This window comes from Haemorhous mexicanus, chromosome 36 (genome assembly GCF_027477595.1).
Source record: "Haemorhous mexicanus isolate bHaeMex1 chromosome 36, bHaeMex1.pri, whole genome shotgun sequence".
In the NCBI taxonomy this organism is placed as follows: Eukaryota; Metazoa; Chordata; class Aves; order Passeriformes; family Fringillidae; genus Haemorhous; species Haemorhous mexicanus.
In genome coordinates, this window is record NC_082376.1 from 1,067,476 (window position 1) to 1,093,978 (window position 26,503).

Sequence of the window (26,503 nt, forward strand, 5' to 3'; positions counted from 1 at the left end):
TGGTGGCTTTAGCGGCGGTGGCGGCTGTGACACCGGCGGTGGCAGCGGTGGCACTGGTGGCAGTACGGTGGCGCTGGTGGCGGTGCGGTGACACCGGCGCTGGCTCGGGTGGTGACACTGGTGGCTGCGGTGGCGCTGGTGGCTTTAGAGACTGTGCTGTGGTGACACCGGCGGTGGCAGCGGTGGCACTGGTGGCGGTGCGGTGGCACTGGTGGCGGTGCGGTGGCACTGGCGGTGGTGGCGGTGACACTGGCGGTGCTGGCGGTGACACCGGCGGTGGCAGCGGTGGCACTGGTGGCGGTGCGGTGGCACTGGTGGCGGTGCGGTGACACTGGCGGTGGTGGCAGTGACACTGGCGGTGCTGGCGGTGACACCGGCGGTGGCAGCGGTGACACCGGCGGTGCTGTGGTGACACTGGTGGTGGTGGCGGTGACACCGGCGGCGCTGGCCGGGGGTTTCCTGAGGAAGCGCCGCCCCGGAGGGGCCTCCCCGGCCGGGCAGGGTCAGCCCCGGTTCCGCTCGGGCACCGCGACAGGGCGGGGGCACCGGGAGGGACAGCGGGGACCGGGAGGGGACACCGGAAGGGACAGCGGGGACCGGGAGGGGACAGCGGGGACAGTGGGGACACCGAGAGCACCGGGAGGGGACAGCGGGGACACCGAGAGCACCGGGAGGGGACAGCGGGGACCCTAGGGACACCGAGAGCACCGGGAGGGGACAGCGGGGACAGCGGGGACACTGCAGAGGGGACACTGGGGACAATGGGGACACCGCGGAAGGGACACTGGAGGCACGGGGATGGGACAGTGGGGACCTTGGGGACAGCGGCGACACCGAGAGGGGACAGTGGGGACACGGGGACACCGCGGAGGGGGCACTGGGGACAGCGGGGGCAGCGGGAGGGGACACTGGTGGCACTGGGGACCGGGAGGGGACACCGGGACAGAGCGGGGGGAGCGGGAGGGGACACTGGGGACACTGCGGGTACTGGGGACACCGGGATGGGACCCTGGTGACCCTTGAGAGGGGACACGGGTGGCACAGGTGACCCCAGGTGTGACAAGGAGGTGACACGGGTGACACAGGTGTGACACAGGCCACCCAGGTGTGACACAGAGGTGACACGGGTGACACAGGTGACCCCACAGGTGGCACAGGTGACCGCAGGTGTGACAGGGAGGGGACACGGGTGGCACAAGTGACCCCGAGGGTGACACAGGTGACCCCGCAGATGACACAGGTGACACCGCAGGAGGCACAGGTGACCTCAGGTGACAGAAGTGACCCCACGGTGGCACAGGTGACACAGGTGTGACCCACGTGACCTCAGGTGCCACACGGAGGCGCCGCGCTCCCTCCCACGTGACCCCGCGCCCCCCACGTGACCCCTCTCCCGTCAATCACGCGTCAAACCCCGCTCTCTCTCCCCATTGGCCAGCGCGCAGCCAATCACCGCGCACCACCCGCTTTTAACCACGCCTCTCCCCGGGGCGCGCCCCCCTGTCTCCATGCCGGGACGGCGCCTCCTGATTGGTCCGCTCCCCTCCCTGGGCGTGGCCAAACCCTCACAGCCGCTCTCCTTTTATGGGCAAAGCCCCGCCCACCTCGGCGCGCCCGTTTCCGGTTCCGGCGCCATGGCCGCCATGGCCGCCCCGGCCGGGCCCCCCCGGTAACGGGAACCCCCCCCGGGAACGGGACCCCCCCGCAGCGGGACCGCCCCCCCCGGTGCCCCCCGGTGCCCCCCGGTGCCCCCCGGGCCGGGACCATGTCCTCGCGCTCCGCCCTGGCGGCGGGGAACGAGCGGAACGCGGACACGGTGAGGGTGAGGGGGGGGCGGTACCGGGGGTAGGCCCGAGGCGGGGGGGGGGGGGGGGGTGAACCGGAGGGGGCACCGGGAGGGGATGGGGAGGGGGGGTTGGTACCGGGAGGGGTTTGGGGGCACCGGGAGGGGATGGGGAGGGAACGGGTGAGGGTGGGGGGGCACCGGGAGGGGTCAGGGGGGTACTGGGAGGGGTCTGGGGGCACCGGGAGTGGTCTGAGGGTACCGGGAGGGGTCTGGGGGCACCGGGAGGGGTCGGGGGGCACCGGGAGGGGTCGGGGGGGGAACCGGGAGAGGTCTGGGGGCACCGGGAGGGGTCGGGGGGGGCACCGGGAGGGGCTGGGCTGGTACCGGGAGGCCACCGGGAGGGGTCTGGGGGCACCGGGAGGGGTCTGGGGTCCCACTCTGAGATTTTGGGGGGTCTCGGAGGTTTGGGTGGGGTCTCACCCCCCTGAGATTATTTTGAGGGGGGTCCCAAAGGTGACATTATAATTTGGGGAGGGGTCTCACTGTGATGTTAATTTGAGGAGGGGTCTCACTGTGGCATCAATTTGGGGAGGGGTCTCCTTGTGATAATTGGGCACTGTGACAATTTGGGGAGGGGTCTCACCCCTCTCTCCCCCCCCAGCTGGGCCCGGGGGGTGGTCAGGGTGAGAACTGGGTGGGGGTCTCACTGTGATATTATTTTGGGGAGGGGTCTCCCTGTGCTAATTTGGGCACTGTGACAATTTGGGGAGGGGTCTCCCATTGACAGTTGGGCACTGTGACATTAATTTGGGGAGGGGTCTCCCAGTGCTAATTTGGGCACTGTGACATTAATTTGGGGAGGGGTCTCCCTGTGACAGTTGGGCACTGTGACATTAATTTGGGGAGGGGTCTCCCAGTGCTAATTTGGGCACTGTGACAATTTGGGGAGGGGTCTCCCTGTGCTAATTTGGGCACTGTGACATTAATTTGGGGAGGGGTCTCCCTGTGCTAATTTGGGCACTGTGACAATTTGGGGAGGGGTCTCACCCCTCTCTCCCCCCCCCAGCTGGGCCCGGGGGGCAGCGCCCGCCCCGACAAGGCCGGGGGGTGGTCGGGGCGGGGGTCCGGAGCCGGAGCCCCTCCCCCCCGGGGCCGGAACTCGCTGGGGGGGGGGTCCGAGGAGCCCCCTCCCCACGTGGGCAACTACCGGCTGCTGCGCACCATCGGCAAGGGCAACTTCGCCAAGGTCAAGCTGGCCCGGCACGTGCTGACCGGCCGAGAGGTGGGGAGGGGGCTCACGCAGCTGGGGAGGGGGCTGGGGGCGGTTTGGGGTCTGGGGAGGGGGCTCACGCAGCTGGGGAGGGGGCTGGGGGCGGTTTGGGGTCTGGGGAGGGGGCTCACGCAGCTGGGGAGGGGGCTGGGGGGCCGTTTGGGGTCTGGGGAGGGGGCTCAGGGGGGATTTGGGGGGGTTTGAGGGGGTTTAGGGGGGATTTGGGAGGGATTTGGAATTTGGGGAGGGGGCTGGGGGGGTTTGAGGGGGTTTCATGAGGGATTTGAGGGGGTTTGGGGGGGATTTGGGAGGGATTTGGAATTTGGGGAGGGGGCTAGGGGGGGTTTGAGGGGGGCTCGTGAGGGATTTGAGGGGGTTTGGGGGGGATTTGGGAGGGATTTGGAATTTGGGGAGGGGGCTCAGGGGGGATTTGAGGGGGTTTGGGGGGGATTTGGGAGGGATTTGGAATTTGGGGAGGGGGCTCAGGGGGGATTTGAGGGGGTTTAGGGGGGATTTGGGAGGGATTTGGAATTTGGGGAGGGGGCTCAGGGGGTTTGGGGCACCATCGGCAAGGGCAACTTCGCCAAGGTCAAGCTGGCCCGGCACGTGCTGACCGGCCGAGAGGTGGGGAGGGGGCTCACGCAGCTGGGGAGGGGGCTGGGGGGCGGTTTGGGGTCTGGGGAGGGGGCTCACGCAGCTGGGGAGGGGGCTGGGGGCGGTTTGGGGTCTGGGGAGGGGGCTCACGCAGCTGGGGAGGGGGCTGGGGGGCGGTTTGGGGTCTGGGGAGGGGGCTGGGGGCGGTTTGGGGGGGTTTGAGGGGGTTAGGGGGGATTTGGGAGGGATTTGGAATTTGGGGAGGGGGCTCAGGGGGGATTTAGGAGGGATTTGGAATTTGGGGAGGGGGCTCGGGGGGATTTGAGGGGATTAGAGGGGGTTTGAGGGGGTTTGAGGGGGTTTAGGGGGGATTTGGGAGGGATTTGGAATTTGGGGAGGGGGCTCAGGGGGGATTTAGGACGGATTTGGAATTTGGGGAGGGGGCTAGGGGGGGTTTGAGGGGAGCTCATGGGGGATTTGAGGGGGTTTAGGTGTAATTTGGAATTTGGGGAGGGGGCTGGGGGGGGTTTGAGGGGAGCTCATGGGGGATTTGAGGGGGTTTAGGTGTAATTTGGAATTTGGGGAGGGGGCTAGGGGGGATTTGAGGAGGGCTCATGAGGGATTTGAGGGGGTTCAGGTGGGATTTGGAATTTGGGGAGGGGGCTAGGGGGGGTTTGAGGGGGTTTAGGACAGATTTGGGGCGGTGGGAGGGGGCTCAGGGTGATGGGGAGGGGGTTTAGGGGTTTGGGGAGGGGGCTGGGAGGAATTTGAGGGGGTTTGGGAGGGATTTGGGATTTGGGGAGGGGTCCCAGGCGTCCCCTCAGAGCCCCCTCCCCAATTTCAGGTCGCCATCAAGATCATCGACAAGACCCAGCTGAACCCCACCAGCCTGCAGAAGGTGGGGAGGGGTCCCGGGGGGGCTCCCCGCCTTTGGGGAGGGGTCTCCTCATTGGGGAGGGGTCTCTCCATTTGGGGAGGGGTCTCCAGCCCCCCCCCCCCCCCCCCCGCTGACCCTCGCCCCCCTCCCCCCTCAGCTGTTCCGGGAAGTTCGGATCATGAAGGGGCTGAACCACCCCAACATCGGTGAGACTGGGGAGGGGTCCCGAATTGGGGAGGGGTCTCTGAAATGGGGAGGGGTCTCTGGAACTGGGGAGGGGTCCCTGGAATTGGGGTTCGGATCGTGAAGGGGCTGAACCACCCCAACATCGGTGAGACTGGGGAGGGGTCTCTGAATTGGGGAGGGGTCTCTGGAACTGGGGAGGGGTCCCTGGAAGTGGGGAGGGTTCCCGAATTAGGGAGGGGTCCTGGAATTTGGGGAGGGGTCCCTGGAATTGGGGTTCGGATCATGAAGGGGCTGAACCACCCCAACATCGGTGAGATTGGGGAGGGGTCCTGAATTGGGGAGGGGTCTCTGGAACTGGGGAGGGGTCCCGAATTGGGGAGGGGTCCTGGAATTTGGGGAGGGGTCCCTGGAATTGGGGTTCGGATCATGAAGGGGCTGAACCACCCCAACATCGGTGAGATTGGGGAGGGGTCCCTGAATTGGGGAGGGGTCCCCGAATTGGGGAGGGGTCTGGAATTTGGGGAGGGGTCTGGAATTTGGGGAGGGGTCTGGAATTGGGGAGGGGTCCCCAAAAAGGGGAGGGGTCTGGAATTTGGGGAGGGGTCCCGAGGCGGCCGTGCCCCCCCAGTGAAGCTGTTCGAGGTGATCGAGACGGAGAAGACGCTCTACCTGGTGATGGAGTACGCCAGCGCAGGTGGGCACACCTGGGCACACCTGGGGGACATTGGGGACACCTGGGCACACCTGGGGGGACACCTGGGGGACATCGGGGACACCTGGGGGACATCGGGGACACCTGGGGGACATCGGGCACACCTGGGGGGACACCTGGGGGACACCTGGGCACACCTGGGGGACATCGGGGACACCTGGGGGGACACCTGGGGGACATCAGGGACACCTGGGCGCACCTGGGGGACATCAGGGGGACACCGGGGACACCTGGGGGGACACCTGGGCACACCTGGGGGACATCGGGGACACCTGGGCACACCTGGGGGACATCGGGCACACCTGGGGGGACACCTGGGCACACCTGGGGGACATCAGGGGGACATTGGGGACACCTGGGGGGACGCCTGGGGACATCAGGGACACCTGGGAGGACATGGGGACACCTGGGGATGCTGAGACTGTCACCTGGGGACACCTGGGGGGACACTGGGGACATCAGAGACACCTGGGGGGACATGGGGGACACCTGGGGACACTGAGACTGACACCTGGGGACATTGGGGACACCGAGATCCCTGTGTGTCCTCCAGGTGAGGTGTTCGATTACCTGGGGTGGATTTTGGGATATTTTGGGGTTTTTGGGGTTTTTGGGGTTTTTGGGGTTTTTGGGGTCTGGCTCACCCAGGTGTGTCCCCCCCCCCCCAGGTGAGGTGTTCGATTACCTGGGGTGGATTTGGGGGTTTTTTGGGGTTTTTGGGGTTTTTGGGGTTTTTGGGGTTTTTGGGGTGTTCTGACCCAGGTGTGTCCCCCCCCCCCAGGTGAGGTGTTCGATTACCTGGGGTGGATTTTGGGGGGTTTTGGGGTTTTTGGGGTTTTTGGGGTGTTCTGACCCAGGTGTGTCCCCCCCCCAGGTGAGGTGTTCGATTACCTGGGGTGGATTTTGGGGGTTTTTGGGGTTTTTGGGGTTTTTGGGGTGTTCTGACCCAGGTGTGTCCCCCCCCCAGGTGAGGTGTTCGATTACCTGGGGTGGATTTTGGGGGTTTTTGGGGTTTTTGGGGTTTTTGGGGTGCTCTGACCCAGGTGTGTCCCCCCCCCCCCCCAGGTGAGGTGTTCGATTACCTGGTGTCCCACGGGAGGATGAAGGAGAAGGAGGCGCGGGCCAAGTTCAGACAGGTGGGGACATCGGGGGGGGCTTGGGGACATCAGGGGGGGTTTGGGGACATCAGGGGGGGTTTGGGGACATCCTGGGGGGGCTTGGGGACATTGGGGGAGGGGTTTGGGGACATCGGGGGGGGCTTGGGGACATCCTGGGGGGGTTTGGGGACATCGGGGGAGGGGTTTGGGGACATCGGGGAGGGGTTTGGGGACATTGGGGGAGGGGTTTGGGGACATTGGGGAGGGGTTTGGGGACATCCTGGGGGGGTTTGGGGACACTCTGGGGACCCGTGGTGACAGTGCCACCGCTGTCCCCAGATCGTCTCGGCCGTGCACTACTGCCACCAGAAGAACATCGTGCACAGGGACCTCAAGGTGGGACATGGGGACAGGGGACACGGGGGTGGCACCACGGGGTGGCAGGTCACCGTGTCCCTGTCCTGGTGTCACCGTGTCCCCGTGTCCATCCTGGTGTCCCCGTGTCTGTCCCTGTGTCCATCCCACTGTTCCAGTGTCCCCATGTCCATCCTGGTGTCACTGTCCCCATCCCTGTGTCCCTGTCCCCATGTCTGTCCTGGTGTCCCTGTGTCTGTCCCCATGTCCATCCCGGTGTCCCCGTCCCAGTGTCCCCGTGTCTGTCCCTTTGTCCATCCCGGTGTCCTCATGTCCATCCTGGTGTCCCCACGTCCATCCTGGTGTTCCTGTCCCCTGTCTCTGTATCCGTCCTGGTGTCCCTGTGTCTGTCCCCATGTCCATCCTGGTGTCCCTGTCCCTATCCCTGTGTCCCAACATCAAGATCCCGTCCCAGTGTCCCTGTCCCCACTGCTGTCCCCACTGATGTCCCCAATGTCCCCAGGCTGAGAACCTGCTGCTGGACACCGACGCCAACATCAAGATCCCATCCCAGTGTCCCCATCCCAGTATCCCTGTCCCCATCCCAGTGTCCCCATCCCAGTGTCCCCATCCCTGTCACTATCCCAATGTCCCCACTGATGTCCCCAATGTCCCCAGGCCGAGAACCTGCTGCTGGACGCCGACGCCAACACCAAGATCCCATCCCAGTGTCCCTGTCCCAGTGTCCCTGTCCCTCTGGCAGTGTCCCTGTCCCCACTGCTGTCCCCACTGATGTCCCCAATGTCCCCAGGCCGAGAACCTGCTGCTGGACGCCGACGCCAACACCGAGATCCCATTCCAGTGTCCCCATCCCAGTGTCCCCATCCCTGTCACTATCCCAGTGTCCCCACTGATGTCCCCAATGTCCCCAGGCCAAGAACCTGCTGCTGGACGCCGACGCCAACATCAAGATCCCATCCCAGTGTCCCCGTCCCAGTGTCCCTGTCCCTGTATCCCTGTCCCTCTGGCAGCGTACCTGTCCCCACTGATGTCCCCACTGATGTCCCCACTGATGTCCCCCATGTCCCCAGGCCGAGAACCTGCTGCTGGACGCCGACGCCAACATCAAGATCCCATCCCAGTGTCCCCATCCCAGTGTCCCTGTCCCTCTGGCAGTGTCCCTGTCCCAATGTCCCTGTCACTATCCCAGTGTCCCCACTGCTGTCCCCACTGATGTCCCCGTGTCCCCAGGCCGAGAACCTGCTGCTGGACGCCGATGCCAACATCAAGATCCCATCCCAGTGTCCCCATCCCAATGTCCCTGTCTCAGTATCCCTGTCCCTGTCCCCATCCCAGTGTCCCTGTCCCCACTGATGTCCCCACTGCTGTCCCCACTGATGTCCCCGTGTCCCCAGGCCGAGAACCTGCTGCTGGACGCCGACGCCAACATCAAGATCGCCGATTTCGGTTTCAGCAACGAGTTCTCCCGCGGCTCCAAGCTGGACACGTTCTGCGGCTCGCCGCCCTACGCCGCCCCCGAGCTCTTCCAGGGCAAGAAGTACGACGGGCCCGAGGTGGACATCTGGAGCCTGGGCGTCATCCTCTACACGCTGGTCAGCGGCTCGCTGCCCTTCGACGGCCACAACCTCAAGGTGACCGCTGGGGATGGCCGGGAGCCTCGCGGGCACTGCCCGGGCACTGCCCGGTCACTGCCTGGTCATTGCGTGGTCACCTCATGGTCATTGTGTGGTCATTGCATGGTCACCTCCTGGTCATTGCATGGTCACTGCCTGGTCACCTCTTGGTCATTGCATGGTCACCTCCTGGTCATTGCATGGTCACCTCTTGGTCACCTCCTGGTCACCTGCTGGTCATTGCATGGTCACTGCCTGGTCACCTCCTGGTCACTGCCCGGGCACTGCCCGGTCACTGCGTGGTCATTGCGTGGTCTCCTCGTGGTCACTGCCTGGTCACTGCCCGGTCACCTCCTGGTCACTGCCCGGTCATTGCGTGGTCACTGCGTGGTCATTGCATGGTCATTGTGTGGTCATTGCATGGTCACCTCCTGGTCACCTCCTGGTCACCTCCTGGTCATTGCATGGTCACCTCCTGGTCATTGCGTGGTCACCTCCTGGTCATTGCGTGGTCACCTCCTGGTCATTGCATGGTCACTGTGTGGTCACTGCCCGGTCACCTCCTGGTCACTGCCCGGTCATTGCATGGTCACCTCCTGGTCATTGCATGGTCATTGCATGGTCACCTCCTGGTCATTGCGTGGTCACCTCCTGGTCATTGCGTGGTCACCTCCTGGTCATTGCATGGTCACTGTGTGGTCACTGCCCGGTCACCTCCTGGTCACTGCCCGGTCATTGCGTGGTCACCTCCTGGTCATTGTGTGGTCATTGCGTGGTCACCTCCTGGTCACCTCCTAGTCATTGCGTGGTCACCTCCTGGTCATTGCCTGGTCATTGCATGGTCACCTCCTGGTCATTGCATGGTCACTGCGTGGTCATTGCATGGTCATTGCATGGTCACTGTGTGGTCACCTCCTGGTCACTGCCCGGTCATTGCATGGTCACCTCCTTGTCACCTCCTGGTCATTGCATGGTCACCTCTTGGTCATCTCCTGGTCACCTCCTGGTCATTGCCTGGTCACTGCATGGTCATTGCATGGTTACCTCCTGGTCACCTCCTGGTCATTGCATGCTCACTGCCCTGTCACCTCCTGGTCATTGTGTGGTCACCTCCTGGTCACCTCCTGGTCACCTCCTGGTCACCTCCTGGTCACCTGCTGGTCACCTCCTGCTCATTCCACGGTCACTCAGTCACGATCCTCCTGGGCCACCTCCTGTTCTCCCCCAGGGGTCACCTGGTCAGTGGTCACCGAATGACCTTGGGTGACCCCAGTGACCCCAATGACCCTCATGTCCCTGAGTGACCCCAGTGACCCCAGTGACCCTGACTGACCCCAGTGACCCCAATGACCCTCATGTCCCTGAGTGACCCCAGTGACCCTGCCTGACCCAACTGACCCCAGTGACCCCAATGACCCCAGGTGTCCCTGACTGACCCTGATTGACCCCAGCTGCCCCAACTGACCCCAGTGACCCCGACTGACCCTGACTGACCCCAGTGACCCCGACTGACCCCAGTGACCCCAGTGACCCCGGTGCCCCCCCAGGAGCTGCGGGAGCGGGTGCTGCGGGGCAAGTACCGCGTGCCCTTCTACATGTCCACGGACTGCGAGAACATCCTGCGGCGCTTCCTGGTGCTCAACCCCGCCAAGCGCTGCACCCTCGAGGTCAGGGGGTCCCCAGGGGGGCTTGGGGGTCCCACGGGGGGTTTGAGGGGGATTTGGGGGGATTTGGGGTGGGTTTGAGGGGGTTTTGGGGGGATTTGGGGCTGTGAGAACATCCTGCGGCGCTTCCTGGTGCTCAACCCCGCCAAGCGCTGCACCCTCGAGGTCAGGGGGTCCCCAGGGGGGCTTGGGGGTCCCACGGGGGGTTTGGGGTGGGTTTGGGGGGATTTTGGGGGGATTTGGGGCTGTGAGAACATCCTGTGCTGCTCAGCCCTGCCAAGCGCTGCACCCTCGAGGTCAGGGGGTCCCCAGCAGAGATTTGGGGGTCCCACGGGGGGCTTGGGGTGGGTTTGAGGGGGATTTGGGGTGGGTTTGGGGGTCCCACAGGGGGTTTGAGGGGGTTTTGGGGGGATTTGGGGCAGTTTGGGGGGGGATTTGGGGCTGTGGGATCATCCTGTGCTGCTGTCCCCCTGATGTCCCCGTGTCCCCAATGTCCCCCTGTTGTCCCCATGTCCCCAGTGTCCCCAATCCCCTGATACCCCCTGATGTCCCCACACCCCCCCAATGTCCCCGATGTCCCCTGATGTCCCCTGATGTCCCTGTGTCCCCAATCCCCCCAATACCCCGTGATGTCCCCATGTCCCCACACCCCCCCAATGTCCCCAATGTCCCCAGTGTCCCCAATCCCCCCGATACCCCCTGATGTCCCCACACCCCCCGATGTCCCCTGCTGTCCCCGTGTCCCCAGTGTCCCCAATCCCCTGATACCCCCTGATGTCCCCGTGTCCCCAATGTCCCCCTGCTGTCCCCATGTCCCCAGTGTCCCCAATCCCCCCGATACCCCCTGATGTCCCCACACCCCCCCAATGTCCCCGATGTCCCCTGATGTCCCCATGTCCCCCCCCCAGCAAATCATGAAGGACAAGTGGATCAACATCGGCTACGAGGGCGACGAGCTGACGCCCTACACCGAGCCCCAGGAGGACTTTGGGGACACCAAGCGCATCGGTGAGGGGACACGGGGACACGGGGACGCGGTGGCACCCCGGGGACAGCGTGGGGACAGCGCGGGTGACATCTCTGTGTCCCCCCAGAGGTGATGGTGGGCATGGGCTACACGAGGGAGGAGATCAAGGAGGCGCTGAGCACCCACAAGTACAACGAGGTGACGGCCACCTACCTGCTGCTGGGCCGCAGGGGAGAGGTGGGTGACATCGGGGACATTGGGGACACTGGGGGGGATTGGGGACATTGGGGGGAAATGGGGACATCAGGGGGAAATGGGGACACGGGCACCTACCTGCTGCTGGGCCGCAGGGGAGAGGTGGGTGACACTGGGGACACTGGGGACACTGGGGACATTGAGGACACTGAGGGGATTGGGGACATTGGGGGGGATTGGGGACATTGGGGACACGGCCACCTACCTGCTGCTGGGCCGCAGGGGAGAGGTGGGTGACACTGGGGACACTGGGGACATTGGGGGGGATTGGGGACACTGCGGGGATTGGGGACATTGGGGACATCGGGGACATTGGGGGGATTGGGGATATTGGGGACATCAGGGACATTTGGGGCTTGGGGACTTTGGGGGGACATGTGGGGACATTTGGGGACGTTGATGACACTGTGACCCCAGTGGCAGCCCGAGGGTGGCACTGCCCTGTCCCTGTCCCTGTCCCTGGTGACACTGTGACCCCGGTGACAGCCCGAGGGTGGCACTGCCCTGTCCCTGTCCCTGGTGACACTGTGACCCCGAGGGTGGCACTGCCCTGTCCCTGTCCCTGTCCCTGGTGACACTGTGACCCTGAGGGTGGCACTGCCCTGTCCCTGTCCCTGCCCCTGGTGACACTGTGACCCCGAGGGTGGCACTGCCCTGTCCCTGGTGACACTGTGACCCCGGTGACAGCCCGAGGGTGGCACTGCCCTGTCCCTGTCCCTGCCCCTGGTGACACTGTGACCCCGAGGGTGGCACTGCCCTGTCCCTGTCCCTGGTGACACTGTGACCCCGAGGGTGGCACTGCCCTGTCCCTGTCCCTGTCCCTGGTGACACTGTGACCCCGAGGGTGGCACTGCCCTGTCCCTGTCCCTGGTGACACTGTGACCCTGGTGACAGCCCGAGGGTGGCACTGCCCTGTCCCTGTCCCTGTCCCGGCCGCGGGGCGTGGCCGAGGCGCCCAACGGTGCCACCAAGTCGGGGACATCGTCGGGGACATCGGGGACGTCCCACGGCAAGGGACAGCGCGGGGGCGGCCACCACCGGCAGCGGCGGCACAGCGACTTCTGTGAGTGACACTGGGGACACTGGGGACATTGGGGGGACACTGGGGACATTGGGGACATTGGGGACACTGGGGACACTGGGGGGACACTGGGGGGACACTGGGGACACAGCGACTTCTGTGAGTGACACTGGGGACACTGGGGACACTGGGGACACTGGGGACAGTGGGGGGACACTGAGGGGACACTGGGGGCACATTGGGAGGACAGTGGGGGGCACTGGGGACAGTGGGGACACAGCGACTTCTGTGAGTGACACTGGGGACACTGGGGGGACACTGGGGACACTGGGGGGACATTGGGGACACTGAGGGGACAGTGGGGGACACTGGGGACACTGGGGGACACTGGGGGGACAGTGGGGGGCACTGGGGGGACTGGGGGGACATTGGGGACACTGGGGACAGTGGGGACACTGGGGGGACATTGGGGGACACTGGGGGGACACTGGGGACACTGGAGGGACACTGAGGGGACATTGGCGACATTGGGGGGGTGTTCCCCCCCGTGACCCCTTTATGACCCCGCAGGTGGCCCCGCCCCCTCGGCCGCCCCTCCCCCCCGGCGCAGCCCCCCCTCGGCCGCCCCTCCCCCCTCGGAGCTGCGGGAAGGGGGCGTGGCCGGGGGCGTGGCCCCGCCCCCCAGGAGGGGCTCGGGAGGGGGAGGAGGGGGGAGGGGCGGTGGGGGAGGGGCCGGGCCGCCCCTCCCCCCCCCCTGCAGCCCCCTGGTCAGCAGCGCCCACAACCCCAACAAGGCCGAGATCCCCGAGAGGCACCTGGACGGACAGGTGGGCACACCTGGGGGCACCTGGGGGGCACCGGGGGGCACCTGGGGGCACCTGGGGGCACCTGGGGGCATCTGAGGGGCACCTGGGCACACCTGGGGGCACCTGGGGGCACCTGGGGGCACCGGGGGGCACCTGGGGGGGGCTGGGCACACCTGGGGGGTACCTGGGCACACCTGGGGCCACCTGGGCACACCTGGGCACACCTGGGGGCACCTGGGGGGGGCTGGGCATTCCTGGGGACACCTGGGATGGGGGCTGGGCGGGCACCTGGGCACACACCTTGGAGGGGCACACACCTGGGGATCACCTGGGGCATACCTGGGCACACCTGGGGATACCTGGGTACACCTGAGAGGGGCTGGGGAGGCACCTGGGCACACTGGGGGGCACAGCTGGGCACACCTGGGGATCTCTGGGAGCTGGGGGGTTACCTGGGCACACCTGGGCACACCTGGGGGGGCTGGCAGGACACAGCTGGGAACACCTGAGGGACACCTGGGGGGGCACCTGGGCACACCTGGAGGGCACCTGTGGCTCCGGGGCGAGCCCAGGTGAGGCCAGGCGAGGCCAGGTGAGGCCAGGTGCCCCCCTGTGCCCCCAGCCCCACGTGCCCCCCAGCGTGATGGGCCGCAGGAACACCTACGTGTGCTCGGGGGGGGAGCGGCACCTGCTGCTGCCCAACGGCAAGGACAGGTGAGTGGCACACCTGGCACACCTGGCACACCTGAGATCCTCACAAAATCCACCCAAATCCACCCCAAACTCACCTGGGCAGCGGCACCTGCTGCTGCCCGAGGGCAAGGACAGGTGAGTGGCACACCTGGCACACCTGGCACACCTGGAATCCACCCCAAAGCCAGCTGTGCCCTCGGTAACACCTGTCCAGTGCCACCTGTGCCCCTCCCAGGATGGCGGCGTGGGGTGGGGGTCACCTGTGGGGTCACCTGTGGGTGGGGATGTCACCTGTAGGTGTCATTGGTTCACCTGTGGGTCTCACCTGTGACGTCACCTGTGATGTCACCTGTGTGTCTGAGGTCACCTGTGGGTCTCACCTGTGATGTCACCTGTGGGGTCACCTGTGGGTGGGGATGTCACCTGTGGGTGTCATTGGTGACATCACCTGTGGGTCTCACCTGTGGTTCTCACCTGTGACGTCACCTGTGATGTCACCTGTGTGTCTGAGGTCACCTGTGGGTCTCACCTGTGATGTCACCTGTGGGGTTACCTGTGTGTGGGTGGGGTTACCTGTGATGTCACCTGTGTGAGGTCACCTGTGGACCTCACCTGTGTACGTCACGTGCAATGTCTACCTGTGACGTCACGTGCGTATGACGTCACCGATGACGTCACCTGTGTCCCCAGCCTGCCGTCCCGCCCGCCGCCCTCCCCCTCCAGCCACTCCCTGGGCGGGGCTCACCTGGCTCACCTGGCCCGGGGCTGCTCCGCCCGCAGCACCTTCCACGGCGGGGGGGGCGGGGCCAGCACCGGCACCGGAACCCGCCGGGGGGGCGGGGCCGCCGGAGCCCCGCCCCCCGCCTCGCCCCCTCCCCCCAGCGCCGCCTCCCCCCGGCCCCGCCCCACGGCCACGCTGCTGAGCAAGATCACCTCCAAGCTGACCCGCAGGTGAGCGCACCTGGCACACCTGGGCACACCTGGGGGGGTCCTCATCCTCTCCTGGCACACCTGGGCACACCTGGGGGGGTCCTCATCCTCACCTGGCACACCTGGGCACACCTGGGGGGGTCCTCATCCTCTCCTGGCACACCTGGGCACACCTGGGGGGGTCCTCATCCTCACCTGGCACACCTGGGCACACCTGGGGGGGTCCTCATCCTCACCTGGCACACCTGGGCACACCTGGGGGGGTCCTCATCCTCACCTGGCACACCTGGGCACACCTGGGGGGGTCCTCATCCTCACCTGGCACACCTGGGCACACCTGGGCACACCTGGGGGGCTCCTCATCCTCACCTGGCACACCTGGGCACACCTGGGGTGGTCCTCATCTTCACCTGGCACACCTGGGCACACCTGGGGGGGGTCCTCATCCTCACCTGGGCACACCTGGGGGGGTCCTCATCCACACCTGGCACACCTGGGGGGGTCCTCATCCACACCTGGCACACCTGGGCACACCTGGGGGGCTCCTCATCCTCACCTGGCACACGTGGGGGGGTCCTCATCCTCACCTGGGCACACCTGGGGGGTTCAGCCCCCTGCCCCTCACCTGTCCCTCACCTGTCGCAGGGTGTCCCTTGACCCCTCTCGCCGGCAGAGCTCCAATCGCTGCGTGTCGGCCACGCCCGGCCCTGGCGCCACCAAGATCCGTGAGTGACACCTGGGACACACCTGGGACACACACCTGGGACACACCTGGGATACCTGGGACACACCTGGGACACAGCTGGGACACACCTGGGATACCTGGGACACACCTGGGACACACCTGGGACACACCTGACACACCTGGGATACACCTGGGACACACTGGGACACACCTGGGACACACCTGACACACCTGGGACACCTGGGTGACACCTGGGACACACCTGGGACACACCTGGGATACCTGGGACACACCTTGGACACCTGGGACACACCTGGGACACACCTGGGACACACCTGGACACACCTTGGACACCTGGGACACACCTGGGACACACCTGGGACACACCTGACACACCTGGGACACACCTGGGACACACCTGACACACCTGGGATACACCTGGGACACACCTGGGACACACCTGGGACACACCTGACACACCTGAGGACACCTGGGACACACCTGGGATACCTGGGACACACCTGGGACACACCTGGGACACACCTGGGACACACCTGACACACCTGGGACACCTGGGTGACACCTGGGACACACCTGGGACACACCTGGGATACCTGGGACACACCTGGGACACACCTGACACACCTGACACACCTGGACACACCTGGGACACACTTGGGACACACCTGGGATACCTGGGTGACACCTGGGACACACCTGACACACCTGGGACACACCTGGGACACACTTGGGACACACCTGGGATACCTGGGACACACCTGGGACACCTGGGACAAACCTGGGACACACCTGGGACACCCCTTGGACACCTGGGACACACCTGGGGGATTTTAGGGGGAGGGGTTGAGATTTTTGTTTTAGTTTTTTTTTATTTTTGCGGATTTTTGGGAATTTTTGGGGGGATTTTTGGGGGTTTTTTGCAGGATTTTTGGGGGATTTTGGTTTTGAGATTTTTGCGATTTTTTGGGGGGATTTTTGGGGATTTTTCGGGGATTTTGGGGTTTTTTTGACATTTTTGCAGGGTTCTTTTAGGTTGGTTTTTTTTTTTAATTTTTGGGGTTTTTTTTGTGAGTTTTTTGCGGGGTTTTTGGGGGATTTTATTTTGGTTTTTTCAGGGATTTTTTAGGGTTGTTTTGGGATTTTTGCGGGGTTCTTTTGGGGGATTTCTTCTTTATTTTTTGGGGTTTTTTTATGAGATTTTTGCAGGTTTTTTGTGGGGATTTTTAGTTTTGTTTTTTTGGGATTTTGGGGTTTATTAAAATTATTTTTTGGGGTTTTTCTGAGATAATCACAGGGGTTTTTTCAGGGTTTTTAGGCTTTCTTTTTTTTATTTTTTGGGTTTTTTTTTTACGATTTTTTGAGTTTTTTTCAGGAATTTTGGTTTTTTTTTATTTTATTTTTTAGGGTTTATTTTTGAGATTTTTGGGGTTTTTTTTGTTTTTTTTTTTAGATTTTCGCGGGATTTTTGGAGCATTCTCATTTTGATTCTTTTTTAATTTTTTTTTTGATTTTTTGGGGATTTTTTTTGGGGTTCCCTGGGGGGGTCCCGCCCCTCTGACCCCCTCCCCCTCACCCACCACCCCCCGTGTCCCCCCCTTCCCCCAACCCAAGGGGTCGCAGCACGAAACCTGCGGGAATCGGGGGACCTGCGCTCACAAGGTGCGTGCTGCCCCTCCCCCCCCCGCCCCAGAGACCCCCCCCCAGCCCTGGGACCCCCCCCCCCGATTTGGGGAGGGTCTCAGGCCCCCCCCCAGACCCACCTGTCCCCTTCCCCCAGTTGCCATCTACCTGGGGGATCAAGCGGAAGCCGCCCCCCGGCTGCTCCGAGGGGGGGGGGGGCTGTGACGGGGGGGTGGGCCCGGGACCCCCCCCCCCCTCCTCCCCCAACCCGGGACCCCCACCCGGGACCCCCCCCCAGAACCGGAGCGGGACCAGAACGGGACCCCCAGCGCTGGATTGGGACCCCCGGGACCCTCCGGGACCCCCCAGGAATGAGACTGGGACCCCCAGAACCGGACTGGGACCCCCGGGACCCCCCAAGAACCGGACCGGGACCCCCGGGACCCCCCGGGACCCCCCCAGGAACCGGATCAAGACCCCCAGAACCGGATCAAGACCCCCAGAACCGGACCGGGACCCCCGGGACCCCCCCAAGAACAAGACCGGGACCCCCAGAACCGGACCGGGACCCACCCAGAACTGGTCCAGGACCCCCCGGAGCTGCATCGGGACCCCCCCAGGACCCCCCAAGATTGAGTTGGGGACCCCCTGAACTGGATCAGGACCCCCCAGAACCGGACCGGGATCAGAACGGGACCCCCCGGAGCTGCATCGGGACCCCCCGGGACCCCCCCAGGGACCCCCAGAACCGGACCGGGACCCCCCGAGATTGAGACCGGGACCCCCAGAACTGGACTGGGACCCCCGGAACCGGATCAGGACCCCCCTGGACCCCCCCCAGAACCAGATTGGGACCCCCGGGACCCCCCGAGAATGAGACCAGGACCCCCCCAGGACCCCCCAGAACCGGATCAGGACTCCCGGGACCCCCTGGGACCCCCTCAAAGCGAGACCAGGACCCCCGGGACCCCCTGGGACCCCCCTCAAAACGAGACCAGGACCCCCCAGAACCGGATCGGGACCCCTGGGACCCCCTGGGATCCCCCCAGAACCAGATCAGGACCCCCAGGACGAGGCTGGGACCCCCCGGGACCCCCAGAACCTGCCCGGGGGGACCCCCCCCTCAACACCTGCAGCAGCACCGGGACCCCCAGGACCCCCCTGGGACCCCCCCAGGACCCCCCCAAGGATTCAGCAGCCCCGGGACCCCTCCCCAAATTCGGGACCAGCGGCGCTGGGACCCCCCCAGGGACCCCCCTTGGGGACATTTTGGTGGGGGGGGGGAGGTGACTTTGGGGGGGGTCCAGGATTTCGGTGCCAAGATTTTAGGGACCCCCCCCCCCAAATAACCTGCAGCCCCCCCGCCCCTCCCCCACCTTGTACAGTCTGTAAATACGGCTCCGCCCCCCACCCAGGCCCCTCCCCCCCTCGAGACCCCTCCCCCATTTTTAAGTTATTCCTGCCCTGAGTTGTTCCCCCCCCTCCGACCCCCCCCCAAAATAAACCTCGAGACCCCCGCCCATGTGTGTGTCTGTGAGGGGGGGGGGTCCCAGGGTGGGCGGGGTTTGGGGAATTTGGGGGGGCGGGTTTGGGGGGTCCCCATGGTGGGTGGAGTTTGGGGAATTTGGGGGGAGGGGTTTGGGGGGGGTCCCATGGTGGGCGGGGTTTGGGGAATTTGGGGGGGCGGGGGTTTGGGGGGTCCCCATGGTGGGCGGGGTTTGGGGAATTTGGGGGGAGGGGTTTGGGGGGGTCCCCATGGTGGGGCGGGGTTTGGGGAATTTGGGGGGAGGGGTTTGGGGGGGTCCCTAGGGTGGGGGAGGGGGGGGATTTGGGGTGGGCGGGGCTCCCACCGTAAGGGGGGATTAAGGGCGGACCCCCCCGACGTCACTCAAGGGGCGTGGCCAGCGCAGCGCCCACCCTTTAACGGTCGTTTTGGGCGTGGCACAAGTTCCCTTATATGGTCATGTAGGGGGCGGGGCCAACAACAACAACGCCCTCAACGGCTTGGGGCGTGGCCATACCATTCCTTATAAGGCCATGAGCAGGCGTGGCTTCCTCCCACGCCCCGCAGCCAATCAGATCCCGCGGGCCGCTCCACCGCCCCCGCGGGCAGCCAATCAGCGCTCGGGGGGCGCCAGGCCACGCCCCCAGGGAAGATGGCGGCGCTGCGGGCGCTGCGGTGGCGGCGGCGGCTCCCGGGGCTCGGGAGGCGGCTCCTGGGGAGCGCCGTGAGTGGGGACAGAGCGGGGACAGCGAGGGGGACAGAGAGGGGACGGTGGGGACAGGGAGGGGACAGCGAGGGGGGACAGAGAGGGGGACAGAGAGGGGACAGGGCGGGGACAGGGAGGGGACAGTGGGGGGATAATGGGGGGGGACAGAGAGGGGACAGAGAGGGGCAATGGGGAGGGGACAGGGAGGGGGACAGTGTGGGGACAGTGGGGGGGACAGAGGGGACAGAGAAGGGACAATCGGGGGACAGGGAGGGGACAGAGTGGGGACAGTGGCGGGGGGGACAGAGAGGGGACAGAGAAGGGGACATTGAGGGGGGGGACACGGAACAGTGAGGGGACAGGGAGGGGACAGCGAGGGGACAATGGCGGGGACAGAGGGGACAGGGAGGGGACAGAGAGGGGACAGGGAGGGGGGGACACAGAGTGGGGACAGTGAGGGGACAGCGAGGGGACATTGGCGGGGACAGAGGGGACAGGGAGGGGACACGGAACAGTGAGGGGACACAGAGTGGGGACAGAGGGGGACAGCGAGGGGACAGAGGGGGGGGAGGAGGCGGCACATTGGGTTGGACAGTGAGGGGACAGAGAGGGGACCATGGCGGGGGGGGACAGAGGGGACACAGAGGGGAGAGAGGGGGGACAGTGGGAGGGGACAGGTCGCGTGTCCCCAGGGGTCCCCATGTCCCCGGTGCCACCCCCGTGTCCCCGTGTCCCCGTGTCCCCAGCGGTCCCCATGTCCCCGGTGCCACCCCCGTGTCCCCGTGTCCCCGGTGCCACCCCCGTGTCCCCGTGTCCCCAGGGCTCCCCCGAGGAGCGGCCGCAGTTCCCGGGCGCCTCGGCCGAGTTCGCCGAGCGGCTCGAGTTCATCCAGCCCCAGGTGCTGGCCGGGATCCCGGTGTACCGGGTGATGGACCGGCAGGGACAGGTGATCCGCGAGAGCGAGGACCCGCAGGTAACACACCTGGACAGGTAACACACACCTGGGACAGGGAACACACACCTGGGACAGGTAACGCACACCTGGGACAGGGAACACACACCTGGGACAGGGAACACACACCTGGGACAGGGAACACACACCTGGGACACACCTGGGACAGGTAACACACACCTGGGACAGGTGAGACAGGTAACACACACCTGGGCAGGTAACACACACCTGGGACAGGGAACGCACACCTGGGCAGGTAACACACACCTGGGACACACCTGGGCAGGTAACACACACCTGGAGCAGGTGAGGCAGGACAGGTGACAGCACAGGTGCCCCACCTGGCCAGGTGTCCCTCACCTGCCCACCTGTCCCCCAGCTGCCCAAGGAGCAGGTGCTGAAGCTCTACAAGACGATGACGCTGCTCAACACCATGGACAGGATCCTGTACGAGTCCCAGCGCCAGGTGAGGCTCACCTGGGCTCACCTGGGCTCACCTGGGCTCACCTGGGGCTCACCTGGGCTCACCTGGGCTCACCTGGGGGCTCACCTGGGGGACTCACCTGGGGGACTCACCTGGGGCTCACCTGGGCTCACCTGGGCTCACCTGGGGGACTCACCTGGGCTCACCTGGGCTCACCTGGGCTCACCTGGGGACTCACCCTGGGGGCTCACCTGGGGGCTCACCTGGGCTCACCTGGGGGACTCACCTGGGCTCACCTGGGCTCACCTGGGCTCACCTGGGGACTCACCTGGGCTCACCTGGGCTCACCTGGGCTCACCTGGGGACTCACCTGGGGCTCACCTGGGCTCACCTGGGCTCACCTGGGGCTCACCTGGGGGAATCACCTGGGGGACTCACCTGGGGGCTTACCTGGGCTCACCTGGGGCTCACCTGGGGACTCACCTGGGGACTCACCTGGGGCTCACCGGGGACCCACCTGGGGGAATCACCTGGGCTCACCTGGGGAATCACCTGGGGACTCACCTGGGCTCACCTGGGGCTCACCTGGGCTCACCTGGGGCTCACCTGGGCTCACCTGGGCTCACCTGTGCAGGGCCGGATCTCGTTCTACATGACCAACTACGGCGAGGAGGGGACGCACGTGGGCAGCGCCGCCGCCCTCGACGCCGCCGACCTGGTGTTCGGGCAGTACCCGCGAGGCAGGTGAGCCCCGGAGGGACAGGTGGGACAGGTGGGCACTGGTGGGACAGGTGGGACAGGTGAGCCCTGGAGGGACAGGTGGGACAGGTGGGACAGGTGGGCACTGGTGGGACAGGTGGGCACAGGTGGGACATGTGGGACAGGTGGGACAGGTGAGCACAGGTGGGACAGGTGAGCCCCAGAGGGACAGGTGAGCTCAGGTGGGACAGGTGGGACAGGTGAGCCCCGGAGGGACAGGTGGGACAGGTGAGCTCAGGTGGAACAGGTGGGCCTGGGTGGGACAGGTGAGCTCATGTGGGACAGGTGTCAGTTCATGGCCCAGTTAGAGCAGGTGACCCAGGTGTACCAGGTGTAACCCAGGTGTTCCCAGGGGTGACCCAGGTGTGCCCTCACCTGTCCCAGGTGTGCTGCTGTATTGAGGTTACCCCCTGGAGCTGTTCATGGCGCAGTCAGAGCAGGTGACCCAGGTGACAGGTGTAACCCAGGTGTGACCCAGGTGTGCCCTTACCTGTGCCTGGTGTGCTGCTGTACCGGGGCTACCCCCTGGAGCTGTTCATGGCCCAGTTAGAGCAAGGTGACCCAGGTGTAACCCAGGGTGTACCAGGTGTGACCCAGGGGTGACCCAGGTGTGCCCTCACCTGTGCCAGGTGTGCTGCCTGTACCGGGGGCTACCCCCTGGAGCTGTTCATGGCCCAGTTAGAGCAGGTGAACCAGGTGTTACCAGGTGTAACCCAGGTGTTTCCCAGGGGTGACCCAGGTGTGCCCTCACCTGTCCCAGGTGTGCTGCTGTATTGAGGTTACCCCTGGAGCTGTTCTTGGCGCAGTCAGAGCAGGTGACCCAGGGGACAGGTGTAACCCAGGGGTGACCCAAGTGTTCCCAGGTGTAACCCAGGTGTACCAGTGTTCCCAGGGGTGACCCAGGTGTGCCCTCACCTGTGCCAGGTGTGCTGCTGTACCGGGGCTACCCCCTGGAGCTGTTCATTGGCCCAGTCAGAGCAGGTGACAGGTGTAACCCAGATGTACCAGGTGTTCCCAGGTGTTCCCAGGTGGTTCCCAGGTGGTGTAACCCAGGTGTTCCCAGGTGTTCCCAGGTGTGACCCAGGTGTGCCCTCACCTGTGCCAGGTGTGCTGCTGTACCGGGGCTACCCCCTGGAGCTGTTCATGGCCCAGTGCTACGGCAACGCGCGGGACCCCGGCAAGGGCCGCCAGATGCCGGTGCACTACGGCTGCGCCCAGCGCCACTTCGTCACCATCTCGTCCCCCCTGGCCACGCAGATCCCGCAAGGTGACGCACCTGGGGGGCACCTGGGGCTGCCACCTGGGGCTGCCACCTGGCCCCAGCCTGGGATGCACCCCCTGCCCCCAATTCCCCCCTTTTCCCCCAAATTTCCGCTTCTTTCCGCCCTTTTCCCCAACATTTTGCCTTTTCCCCCAAATTCCCCCCTTTTTACCCAAATTTCCCCTTTTCCCCCAAATTTCCCCCACTTTTTCCCCCCATATCCTCCCAAATTTCCCCTTTCCCCCCAAATTTTCCCCCTTCCCCCCCATTTTTCTCCCCAATTTCTCTCCCTTTTTCCCCAGTTTCCCCTTTTTTTCCTAATTCCCCTTTTTTCCCCAAATTACCATTTTTTTCCCCTAAATTTCCCCCTTTTATCCCACTTTTTTCCCCAATTCCCCCTTTTTTCCAAATTCCCTTTTGTCCCAAATACCATTTTCCCCCCAAATCCCCAATTTTTCCCCAAATCCCCCACTTTTGCCCCAAATCTCCCCTTATTTCCCCAAATTCCCTCCCTTTTTCCCAAATTTCCCCTTTTCCCCCCCAAATTTCCCCTTTTTGCCCCAAATCCCCCGGTTTTGCCCCATTCCCGTGCCCTTTGCCCCCAGCGCCACTTCGTCACCATCTCGTCCCCCCTGGCCACGCAGATCCCGCAAGGTGACGCACCTGGGGGGCACCTGGGGCTGCCACCTGGGGCTGCCACCTGGCCCCAGCCTGGGATGCACCCCCTGCCCCCAATTCCCCCCTTTTCCCCCAAATTTCCGCTTTGTTCCACCCTTTTTACCCAAAATTCCCCCCTTTTCCCCCAAATCCCCCCCTTTTAACCCAAATTTCCCCTTTTCCCCCAAATTTCCCCACTTTTTCCCCCCATATCCTCCCCAATTTCCCCTTTTCCCCCAAATTTTCCCCCTTCCCCCCCATTTTTCTCCCCAATTTCTCTCCCTTTTTCCCCAGTTTCCCCTTTTTTCCCTAATTTCCCCTTTTTCCCCAAATTACCATTTTTTTCCCCAAATTTCCCCCTTTTATCCCACTTTTTTCCCCAATTCCCCCTTTTTTCCAAATTCCCTTTTGTCCCAAATACCATTTCCCCCCCAAATCCCCAATTTTTCCCCAAATCCCCCACTTTTGCCCCAAATCTCCCCTTTTCCCCCAATTCCTCCCTTTTTTCCCCAAATTTCCAATTTTTTTCCGTCCTTTTTTCCCCAAATTCCCCCCCTTTTTTCCCCCATTCTTTCCCCAAATTCCCCATTTTCCCCCCAAACGCTTTTTCCCCCAAAATCCCCTACTTTCCCCCCAATTTCCCCCATTCTTCCCAATGACAAATTTCAGGATGTTTTCCCCCAAATCCCCCCTTTTCTCCCCAAACCCTTTTCCCCCAAATCCCCCCTTTTTCCCCCAAATTCCTCCATCCTTCCCATTGAAAAATTTCATAAACTTTTCCCCAAAACCCCTCATTTTTTCCCCAAACCCCTTTCCCCCCAATCCCCCATTTTCCCCCGAAATCTCCCCATCCTTCCTAATGACAAATTTCGGGATATTTTTTCCCCAAATCCCCCCTTTTTTCCCCAAACCCCTTTCCCCCAAATCCCCCCTTTTTTTCCCCCAAATCCCCCCCTTCTTCCCAATGACAAATTCCATCCATTTTTCCCCAAAATCCCCCATTTTTCCCCCAACCCCTTTTCCCTTCCCAAACCCCCCATTTCCCCCCAAATCCCCCCCTTCCACCCAACGAAAAAAATCACGATTTTTTCCCCAAATCCCCCTTTTTCCCCCAAATCCTTTTCCCCCCAAAACCCCCCATTTTTTCCCGAAATACCCGTTTTTTTCCCCAAACCCTTTTCCCCCCAAACCCCCCATTTTCCCCCAAATCCCCGTTTTTTTCCCCAAACCCTTTTCCCCCCATTTACCCCCAAATCCCCCCCCTTCCTCCCAACGAAAAAAATCACGATTTTTTTCCCCAAATCCCCCCTTTTCCCCCCAACCCCTTTTCCCTTCCCAAACCCCCCCATTCCCCCCCAAATCCCCCCCTTCCTCCCAACGAAAAAAAATCACGATTTTTTCCCCAAAACCCCCCATTTCCCCCCAACCCCTTTTCCCTCCCCCACCCCCCATTTTTCCCAAAATCCCCCTTTTTGCCCCCAGCCGTGGGCGCCGCCTACGCCATCAAGCGCGCGGACGCCAGCCGGGCGGTGGTCTGCTACTTTGGGGAGGGGGCGGCCAGCGAGGGCGACGCCCACGCCGGCTTCAACTTCGCCGCCACCCTCGAGTGCCCCATCGTCTTCTTCTGCCGCAACAACGGCTACGCCATCTCCACGCCCACCTCCGAGCAGTACCGCGGGGACGGCATCGGTGGGAACCCCAAATCCCCCAAATTTGGGGCGTTTTGGGCTGGTTTGGGGGGTTTTGGGGGGGTTTTGGGGTGATTTGGGGTGATTTTGGGGGTTTGGGGTGGCCCCATCGTCTTCTTCTGCCGCAACAACGGCTACGCCATCTCCACGCCCACCTCCGAGCAGTACCGCGGGGACGGCATCGGTGGGAACCCCAAATCCCCCAAATTTGGGGTGTTTTGGGGTGGTTTTGGGGGTTTTGGGGCATTTTGGGGTGATTTGAGGGGTTTTGGGTGGAAGTTTTTGAGTTTTGGTGTTGGTTGGAAGGAGCGTTCGGAGAGGGTCTGGGGGAATCTCCACGCCCAGATGGAATCGGTGGGCAGCCCCAAAATCCCCAAATTTGGGGCGTTTTGGGGTGGTTTGGGGGGTTTTGGGGGGTTTTGAGTTGGGGGGTTTTGGGGGGAAAGCGAGGGTTTGGTGTTGGTTGGAAGGAGCGCTCCGAGAGGGTTTGGGGGTCTGGGGGAATCTCCACGCCCAGATGGAATCGGTGGGCAGCCCCAAAATCCCCAAATTTGGGCCGTTTTGGGGTGATTTGGGGGTTTTGGGGGGTTTTGGGGTGATTTGGGGGGTTTTGGGTGGAAGTTTTTGAGTTTTGGTGTTGGTTGGAAGGAGCGTTCGGAGAGGGTCTGGGGGAATCTCCACGCCCAGATGGAATCGGTGGGCAGCCCCAAAATCCCCAAATTTGGGGCGTTTTGGGCTGGTTTTGGGGTGATTTGGGGGGTTTTGGGGTGATTTGGGGTGATTTTGGGGGTTTGGGGTGCCCCATCGTCTTCTTCTGCCGCAACAACGGCTACGCCATCTCCACGCCCACCTCCAAGCAGTACCGCGGGGACGGCATCGGTGGGGACCCGAAATCCCCAAATTTGGGGCGTTTTGGGGTGGTTTTGGGGGTTTTGGGGGGTTTTGAGTTGGGGGGTTTTGGGGGGAAAGCGAGGGTTTGGTGTTGGTTGGAAGGAGCGCTCCGAGAGGGTTTGGGGGTCTGGGGGAATCTCCACGCCCACCTCCGAGCAGTACCGCGGGGACGGCATCGGTGGGAACCCAAAATCCCCAAATTTGGGGCGTTTTGGGGTGATTTGGGGGTTTTGGGGGGTTTTGGGGTGATTTGGGGGTTTTTGGGTGGAAGTTTTTGAGTTTTGGTGTTGGTTGGAAGGAGCGTTCGGAGAGGGTCTGGGGGAATCTCCACGCCCAGATGGAATCGGTGGGCAGCCCCAAAATCCCCAAATTTTGGGGTGTTTTGGGGTGGTTTAGGGGTTTTTCTTGGGCCAGGAGATTCCTGGGAATTTGGGATAAAAAAAAATGGATTTTGGGGAAAAATCCTGGGAATTTTTGGGGAAAATCCCT

General features: G+C 63.7%; 2 protein-coding genes across 3 annotated transcripts in view; both read left to right on the top strand.

Moving 5' to 3' along the window:
• The first annotated feature begins 1,603 nt into the window (after positions 1–1,603).
• On the top strand, positions 1,604–15,641 carry MARK4 (microtubule affinity regulating kinase 4). 2 transcript variants are annotated; one of them, XM_059872544.1, is made up of 16 exons: positions 1,604–1,816; positions 2,853–3,068; positions 4,495–4,548; positions 4,685–4,733; positions 5,342–5,407; positions 6,491–6,561; positions 6,862–6,918; positions 8,292–8,528; positions 10,058–10,177; positions 11,083–11,182; positions 11,269–11,378; positions 12,291–12,459; positions 12,988–13,244; positions 13,846–13,937; positions 14,607–14,867; positions 15,492–15,641. In XM_059872544.1, exons 1-16 carry the CDS (start codon positions 1,766–1,768, stop codon positions 15,577–15,579), a joined length of 1,998 nt encoding a protein of 665 aa, XP_059728527.1. In that variant the 5' UTR covers positions 1,604–1,765; the 3' UTR covers positions 15,580–15,641. The 2 variants fall into 2 exon arrangements, with proteins under 2 accessions (XP_059728527.1, XP_059728528.1); XM_059872545.1 differs by lacking the exons at positions 1,604–1,816; positions 2,853–3,068; positions 4,495–4,548; positions 4,685–4,733 and adding an exon at positions 5,101–5,167.
• Positions 15,642–19,288: 3,647 nt separating this feature from the next.
• LOC132341166 (2-oxoisovalerate dehydrogenase subunit alpha, mitochondrial-like) overlaps positions 19,289–26,503 on the top strand; it is an 8,753-nt gene continuing 1,538 nt past the window's right edge. The window contains 7 exon segments of the mRNA XM_059872494.1: positions 19,289–19,400; positions 20,203–20,355; positions 20,714–20,800; positions 21,393–21,491; positions 21,493–21,502; positions 22,623–22,784; positions 24,918–25,164. Of these exon segments, the coding sequence (XP_059728477.1) occupies positions 19,329–19,400; positions 20,203–20,355; positions 20,714–20,800; positions 21,393–21,491; positions 21,493–21,502; positions 22,623–22,784; positions 24,918–25,164 (830 nt within the window). The 5' untranslated portion in view covers positions 19,289–19,328.